At 56.2% G+C, this 8,556-nt stretch overlaps 1 protein-coding gene across 4 annotated transcripts in view; it reads right to left on the bottom strand.

The window, feature by feature from the left end:
* Nucleotides 1-1,637: 1,637 nt before the first annotated feature.
* Nucleotides 1,638-8,556, bottom strand: part of SPINDOC (spindlin interactor and repressor of chromatin binding) — an 8,932-nt gene continuing 2,013 nt past the window's right edge. The window contains exons 3-7 of one of the 4 annotated variants that reach the window (XM_069066198.1): nt 6,233-6,556; nt 6,035-6,145; nt 5,738-5,887; nt 3,891-4,094; nt 1,638-2,412 (exon numbers count right to left, since the gene is read on the bottom strand). In XM_069066198.1, coding sequence (XP_068922299.1) covers nt 2,198-2,412; nt 3,891-4,094; nt 5,738-5,887; nt 6,035-6,145; nt 6,233-6,556 — 1,004 coding nt within the window. In that variant the 3' untranslated portion in view covers nt 1,638-2,197. Of the gene's footprint in view, nt 2,413-3,890; nt 4,095-5,737; nt 5,891-6,034; nt 6,146-6,232; nt 8,407-8,556 lie in introns of those variants that run through there. The other 3 variants (XM_069066202.1, XM_069066201.1, XM_069066199.1) reach the window with 3 other exon arrangements.

Here is an 8,556-nt window from a genome sequence, read left to right as displayed (position 1 = left end):
AGGAGTTTGGACGTGGGCAATGGAGACCTCTGAGATCAAAAACCATTAATGAAGTGACTGTGAGGGAAGTAGGAGAAAAGGTGCAACTGGAACTGGAACTGGAAAGGGCGGGCAGGACCTAAGTGTCGTCTCAGCAAGAGCCAGTAGATGCAGCAGCTAGCACAGAAAGAGCACTAAAATGAAAGGTGATTTGTTAATCAAAGAGGGGGAGTCCCAGAGGGCACTGTCAAAGGGGCAGGTTGATATGTCATGGGACATTGGAGGCTGAAATGAATGAGGATGAGTGGGCAGTAGGGATTTGTGGGAGAGGGCTTTGCTCTTTGGTAGTCAACCTCACAGGGATGGGGAGAATAAGGGGATGGGAACTTTTGGGGAAGGAGAACAGACACAGGGTCCTTGGAAGAGAGAGGTTTCAATGATGGGGAAAATTCTTGCCTTGAGATCACCATTTTCCTCATGTCCCCTGTAATGACACTGGATTCCTAGAGGGTGCCTGCACCCTCACAACCAGAAAAGGGTTAACTTCCCATATCCAATCTTGTTAATTCCTTGTTGCCAAGTCTTGTGGATTCTACTTGTGTGGCATTTCTTGCATTGGTGCCTCTCAACACCATTTTGGTGTGGGCCCTAAGCTCCTAATCCCTAACCCATTGCAGGAGCTTCCTACCTGCCAGACCCCTGCCTGAAGCTTTTAATCCCCTTCAAAATCTGACAGAATCACCTCTTTGGGGCACTCAAATACTTTCACAACCTACCTCCCACCTACTTTCCCATCACACATTCATTGTCTCTTTGGTCCAGCCACCACTCAGGCCATGTCCTATGTCTCCTGGAAAGCCCTCTTTTCTCAATTCCACCTCCTGGAATCCCTGGTTTCTGCCAGGGATACTGTGTTCAACACAAGCTGCCCTGTCTCCATGAGGCTATGCTGACCCCCCAGCGGCAAGTCCCTTCCTCCAACAAATTACTTTATCACTACTTTGTAAATCCTTACCCTGTCTCCCCAGCACCCAGTAAGGGTCTTTGGTGCCCACTGAATGATATCATTTTATCTTTCAAAGCTTGGACACAGTGTGCTGATTTCTAGCACCCTCCCCCTCCCAGGTGGCTCCCACAGATAATCTATCCAGATTGAACAATGAATACAAAATATTAGCTGCTGGGCTTTGGAGTTCTGATACCATGCATTCTTTCCCACTTGATTTAAGCAAAGTTCAGGTTCATAATGAACAATCCTTTCTTCACACTGGCAGGGATTCTCCTGCATTCTGGGTCCCAGATTTTGGGAAGGGATTGCTACCTGAATGTCTTAGGAGAATGACCAGAACGGGGGAGGGAGACTTGAAACCCCACTCTGTGAGGAGAATAGGCTGGAGCACTGAGAAGGTGGGATGGGCCAACACTGTGACCTCCTGTTTGCCCTCAAACAGCAGGCCTTGGGACAAATGGTGAAAACCTGGGAGCAGCAGATTTAGGTGAAGAGGTTAAAGGTGAGATGGTGCCCGTGGGGCCAGGCTCCCACTCACGTGGATTGGGAATAGTGCAGGTGAGCCTCGCCCTGGCACCAGTGACCTCAGAGGTGCTTTTCTTGCCCGTGTCCAGATGCCCATTCACAAGGATGACTCCCCAAAACTCACTTCATAAAAAATAATAATTTATTGTCAACAAAGGGGTATGTACAAAGGGCAGAACTGAGGGAGGCAGGGGCTGGCAGCAGGGTGAAAAGCGGGTAGAACTTTGAGCCTCCGGAGCTACTCCCCCCAGCCCAGGGCCCCCCTGCTCTGCTGCGGCGGGTGGGGGGGGGAGGGGAAAGAGGTGATGGAACCCCTGTCAGGAGGGCCAGGAGGAGGTGGGGGAGAGGAGACTCCCCCGAGGTAGTAGAGGGCTCCAGTGGGTCCCCCCTTGTGACCACCTCCTAAGTAAGGCACTGTGCCGGCGGGAAGCGGTGAAGCAGGAACAAGGAAGGGCAAACACAGTGGGTCTCCATCAACACTGAACCCTAGTGCAAGGACGGCAGTGGGCCGGCGGCGACCCAGACCCCAGACCCTTAGCAGCGTCCAACGGGAGCAGAAGCAGATTCTCCCCACCCTGCTCAAGTGCTTGGCTCCATCAGTGTCTTCTGATGGATGGGCTGGTCTGCCAGAGGCAGGGGGGTTTGGGAGAGGTGCGGTGAGGTCCCCTTCCCCCACAGCAGCCCTCACACCCCATGCCCGGCCTCTGGCTGTTCCCGAGTGGCCACACCAGACTCCGCCAGCACAGCCTGCCAGCCCGGGGGGTCACCGGTCCCCGCTCCCGCCCGGGGTCCCTGGGGCGGCTTGGACCAATCCTGAAGCAGGCTGACTGCCGGGGGCTCCTCCAGGCGCACACGGATCACCTGCAGGTCCAGCGTCCCTCGGAGCCCCGCGGAGGGAGCTGGGGAGGGATGGAGAGAGAAGTGTTAGAGCCACAAGGCAGGAGGCAGCCATGCCAACCGCGACACATTTCTAGTCTCTGCCACCACTACCTGTGTGAGTGGCAAGTGCCTTCATGTCTCTGGGCCCCAGGATCCTCATCTGAAAAATGCACAAGCCAGACTTGATGACCACTGAGGCCCTGTGAACACTCCTAGCCTCAATCCCTCTAGACCCACTGGCCTCTCTCAAGGCTGACCAGAAAGGCCCCTGATGCAGACTCCAGAATTCAGTCCTATCCTTCAGAAGCTCATTGGGAGATAATGTGGGCCATGGGAGAAAGGACAGGGACCTCCTGATCCCACCAAAGGGCCCCTCCTTCAATATCTCCAATTCATGGCACTTCAGAGGAGGGAGAACCCACCACTTGGGGATGACTCTCCTGGTTGGAACATTTCCCCTTGGTGCCAGGCCTATCCTGTCACTCCTGGTTCTGCCCTTCGGGGGCTTCCCAACCCTAACCTGGGGTAAGCCTCCACTGGAGGCCCCACATGGCAGGCAGGCCCCTACCTGTCTGCTGCCCTCCTTTCAACACTCCCCAGCTGATCAGCAGCCTTCCTAAAATGTGGCTCCAGAACTGAGCAGGCCTCTAGGTGTGTGTGGGCTGACCAGGGCAAGACGCAGTGGCCATCACCCCTCTGGTCCTGGGCGCCACGCACCACTCACCACACCCTAAGATCACATTAGGGTTTGGCCGCACATCAGCCTGGGCCCTCTGCAGCCCACAAGCCCCTGGGCCTTGTCCACAGGAATGGCCAGGACCCAGTTATCTCTGGGCCCTCCTCCCCAACTAAGATTTCTTCTCCAGGCTTTATCTGATCCTCCCATGTTATGAACCAAAGGCACTTCCCCATCCTGGCATCCTTTCTCTGGACACCCTGGGTTCATCATCGTCTTCCTTTGCTAAACGGTGGTGTACCTGCTGGAGTCAGACCAGATTAAGGCACAGAGGGGCTTTCCCAAGTGCTCAGAAACCTACAGCTTCCTCCCATATGTTCTGGGGTCACAGTCTCTCACTTCCTTTGGAAGTTGATGATGGCCAGAATGTCTCCTCTCTGGGAGCTCACCTACTCACTTAGTGACCAATCACAGGGAAATTCCAAAGGGGAAGAGGGTTGCCAAAGAGAAAGGTCTTCGACAGTTCCATCCTCTGTCTCACAGGATTAGGGTGGTTCAATAAGTATTTAACCAGGGCCTGCTATGGGCCTGTGTTGGATTCGGGATCCTCTAGAATCCAGATATCCAGCTTGGCCTAAGAGCCAACTTTCCGAGACAGGAAACTAAGCTTTGATTCTGAGACCAGACCAGGCTACCAGGGCTGTGGAGGGCCACAACCTTCCTCTGAAAGGATGCCCACTCCGTTGTGGAGTCAAGAAAGAACCCTGGGGGGCAGGCCTGCCTTCCTGGGCCAGAGTCTGAGAGGCTTGCCCAACAGCTCACCTGGGGAGGGACTCTGTGGCCGCTTGGGGCTCCCCTCAGCCGGCTCTCCCTCCTTTGATGAGGCCCTGTCCTGTGAGGTTTTCAGCTGGCTATGAGAGAAGAGCTGGAGGACGAAGCCTGGAGGAAAGCTGCCATCCGTGAAGTGTCGGACTTCAGTGGGTGCCGAGAAGGGCTCTAAGGTGACATGTGGAAGGGGGAGGAATGCTGCAGAGGGACAGAGAACAACATGGCAGCTACTTTCCTTACATCTGGTTGGGCTGGCTGGTTCCTAAAGCTCTGGTGACAACATCATCGCCGTCATCATCACCACTATCATCACCACCACCATCATCATCATCACCACCACCATCACCACCACCACCATCATCATCATCACCACCACCATCATCATCATCACCACCATCACCACCACCACCATCATCATCACCACCATCATCATCATCACCACCACCATCATCATCATCACCACTACCTTCACCATCACCATTACCATCATCGTCACCATCACCACTACCTTCACCATCACCACCATCATCACCATCATCGTCACCATCACCACTACCTTCACCATCACCATCACCACTACCTTCACCATCACCACCATCATCACCATCACCATCATCATCACCATCATCACCACCATCACCATCATTGCTAGCATCTATATATTGCTTTAGGTTTGCAAAGTGCCTTACAAAGATAATTTCAACTTAATGTTACAACAACCCTGGCAGGAGGTGCTATCATCCCCATTTTACAGCAGAACTGGGGCAGACAGTGGTTAAATGACTTATCTGGGTCCCAGGCAGGATCTGAACTGAAATCTTCCCACTCCACTGCATCCCCTAGCTGCTTACATGCCACCCTCTATGATTTCAGCTGCCTTAGGTCCTTTTCCTCCACCAACTAGCATCCTCCTACATTCCCCACTTAATCTTATTCAGGTGATTTCCCACCTCATCATCCTTTATCCTACAAATTTTTCCCACTGATTTACAAGCACTAAGCCTTCTCTTGGTCCTCAACAAGGTCAAGGTTGCCATCCCCCAGTTTCCTCCCAGGCCACTCTCTCCTTCTTTCCCTATCCTGACCCCCTTGGTGAACCAGTTCAAGGCTATCCCCATCTCTTCTCTCAGATTCTGTGGATCACTGGATCTCTGGATCACTCCCACCATTCCCTGCTGCTGAAGGAAGCTGGAGACCCTCATAGAACTCTGTGGACTGGGTCCACTGCTTGGTTATATCAGATCATCTGAACTAGGCACTCCCTGTGCCATGGCCCAGGGCAACTCTCCTAAAATTTTCATCCCTACTGAAGCCTCCCACAGCTTCCTCTCAGCTGAGAGCCTCGCTTTTCCTGTTATACTGAAAAAAATGAAGGCCATTTCTCCAGGACTCCCTTCCTCTCCGATTCTCATCCCTATCCATCCAGCCCTGACCTCTGTCTTCACTATCACCTAACACCTTCAAGCCATCTCAAACTGGATGGTCCATAAGCACTGCAGATGCAACCTGTCCCACGTGGGCTCTATCATCCCATCCCCCGCCCCACCCCGGGCATCAGGCTGAACTGCTCACTTACACTCAGGCCCTATATCCAAACTGCTGGTCAAAGCCTGTCACTTTACCTCCAAAGCACCTCCCGCATATGTCCCCTTCTCCCTACTCACATATACCCAAGATGACAAAGCTCAATCAGCCTGGCTCCCAAGTCCCCCTTCCAGGTGAGGGCCCTTCAAATGTGCCCCAAGTCTTCCCTTCTCCAGGACACGTTGACTCCCCCACACTCTTGCTGCTTCCTCAGCCTCTCCCCTCTGGCCCCAAACCTCAGGCTCAGCCCCCCTTACCTGGGCTTGGGACTGAGGGCCTGACCATGGCCTTAGCCCTGGTGGAAGTCCGGCCCCGCCCCTTTTTCTTCTTGGGAGGGGCTTCCCCAGACAGGTCCTTACACCTCTGGTTCCGAAGCTTCTTGGCTCCTCCTTCAAGCGCCGGGGGAGCTGCTGAGAGAGCCCCGAAGAGAGCATGAAAGCCCCGGAGGGGGCCTGTGGATGCAGCAGCCCACCGAGGCCTAGCTGTCCCTCTCCTGGCCCGGGGCGGGTGGCCCCTGCTCTGCCTGCCCTAGCTCCCTCTCTCAGGAGTCTTACCTGGAGGCTGGAGGGGCCGGAGTCCTCGGGGCCTGTTCCTAGTTGACTGTGATTCAGGTTTTTCCTCAGAGTCAAGAAGCACCACAATCTCAGCTGGTGTCTCAGGAGGGTCTGGGGCAGAGAGGAGAGCCCCCTTAGGACTCTTGATCCCCCCCCCCAGTTCTGCCCCACAGCACCCCCCAGGCCCCTCCTACCTACCAGTGCTGGGGGATGATGGAGACTCCAGGGAATCTAGCAAGGCCACCCCCTCACTCCAGGCCTCAAGGATGTTGCTTTTCTCCCCAGGGCTCAAGCCCAGCGTATGGGGGTGCTGGCGGAGGATGTGCCTGCGGGCACTTCGGGCAGAAGGAGTGTGGAGCTCCTGGCCACACACCATGCACAGGGCCCGGCCACTGCCCCCGGGGCTACTTCCCACCAAGTATTCTTGTTCCCAGGACTGCAGAGGCTCGGCCTCCTCAGTAACTGCTGCGCTGGTCTCAGGCTGGCACTGCCCAGGGACAGGGCTGCTCTCAGGTTGTCCCACTAGGGAAGGGCAGAGGGGAGAGAAGGGAGCGGGCTGTGAGAGGGGCCCAGGACGTGTACCCAGCAGGAGGGCTCCTCTCAGCTGAAGAGGCCCCTTCCTTGCACCATCATCCCCACAGGCCCTCCCCACACCAGCAGCCCATGAAGGGCCAACATCTGTCTCATGGAGCACTCTTGCACTCATACCTGGACCCCCAACCCAAGGGGCTGCATCCCGGGTGGGGAGCTGTGCCCTCCAAAGTGGCTGATGATCCTTATCTCCAGACCGGCGGCCTTTGCTCAGGCCTCATTCTCCCAGACTCCTCTGGGGGGACTCTTCTCTTGGGGTTTTTGGGGACACCCCCCAGTTCTCCTCCTCCCTCTCTGACTGCTCCTTCCGTCTCCCGAGTGTGATCCTCCCCCAGATCCCACCCCCCAAGCTTTGTTCCAGCCCTCTTCTCCCTCCTTCCACACTTATCCCCTTGGGGACCTCAGCATCTCCCCAGGTTCAGTGATCACCTGTGTGCTGAGGATTCTCAGCCCTAACCTCTCTCCTTAGTCACCGCTGGACCAGACGTCGCCCTGGGCTTCTCCCACAACCGAAGCAGGGGCTGCTCTCCTGCCATCTCCCACACTTCCTAGTGGAGTCTGGGCACGGGGTATCACCCTCAAACACTTGCTCACAATTCCTCCACAGTGGGCTGTCAGGTTCACCCCCTCTCCAGCCTTGTGATACCCCTGCCTTGATGCCCCTTCTCATGTGCAGGCTCCATGCAGCTGACAAAGCAACCTCACACCAAGGCTGACGCTTTCGCTCCTCAGGCTGTCACTTAAGCCCATGGGAGGCTTGACGCCTCGGGGTCAGCTCCCCTCCTCAGCAATCCCCCTCTGGTGTCCCCTCACGACCTCACCAGGATGGCTGCCCACCACAGCCCCCCTGTTCTGACCATGGCATCTCCCACCTTGGCGGCTCGAGTGCTCCCCATTTCCCAGACTCAGCTCAGGTACCTTCGGCGACAGGACCCTGCCGTGGGCGCCTTCCCGACAAAATTACCTCATTTAAGTCTATGTAGATTTTTATCTATGTACATGGATAGACAAGAGCTGCCCAGGATGGGCAGCAATCTGTACTAGAGGAGGGCATTCCTGAGCCAAGGAGGTCACAGATGCCAGGGGCTGTCTCGCTTTGGCCTTGGAAGCCCCAGTGCCCAGCACACAGCAGGAGCTTCCTGCTACAGGGCTACACGTGAGTGCATGGGGATGGGAGGGTGGAGAGAGCTGGCTGGCAGCCCTGCTCCGTGTCTCCAGGCTCCCCCATACCCAATGTCTCCTGCCCCTAACTCTGCCAGGCCCAGAGGAAGGAGCCCCTGTGGCCGCTCGGGCCCAGTCTCCCAGAGTCCAGGAGCACACTTTCATGGCACCTCTGCTCTACATGGCCCCCAGCGGCTTTCAAATGTCCTACCAAAGCCCCCACTACTTAGAGCCCATGAACTTACAAAAACTGCCTCCACCCAAGTCTTGGAAGAGGTGGCAGGTTACAGGGACAGGACAGGGCCCACCCTGCCAGAAAACAAGGGCACACCAAGCACAGTCTGACTGCAACGGGCAGGTCCGCTCCCTCGGCTCCGGGCCCCAGCACAAGGCAAGGAGGCCCATCTCACCTCCCGCTCACCCCAATCAGGACCCAGGGGTTCCCTCTGCCAAGAGTCCTATTTTATCACAGGCCAAAGGCAGAGCACCTGGCCCTTGGCGCCTCTACAGGGACACCCATCTCACCTGCTCTGGCCAATGCCCAAGAGAGACACTGGGGAAGGACTGAGTGGGGCAGAAGGGGCAGGGAGAGGAGAGCCAGAGGGGGAGGGGGAGGAAGAGGGAAAGGGGAGGGGAAGAAGGAGGAAGGGGGAGGGGAGGAAGAGGGAAGGAAGGGTGAGGGGAAGAAAGAGGAAGGAGGGGGAGGAAGGGGGAGGGGAAAAGGAAGGAAGGGGGAAGGAAAGGAAGGGGGAAGGGGAGGGGAGGGGAAG

The sequence above is a fragment of the Petaurus breviceps genome, unplaced genomic scaffold (genome assembly GCF_028583685.1).
Source record: "Petaurus breviceps papuanus isolate PSGF00001 unplaced genomic scaffold, PetGlider_PUasm1.0 90721, whole genome shotgun sequence".
NCBI classification, from domain to species: domain Eukaryota; kingdom Metazoa; phylum Chordata; class Mammalia; order Diprotodontia; family Petauridae; genus Petaurus; species Petaurus breviceps.
The sequence above is the reverse complement of the archived record's forward strand: the minus strand, read 5'-3'. Positions and strand labels throughout refer to the sequence as shown.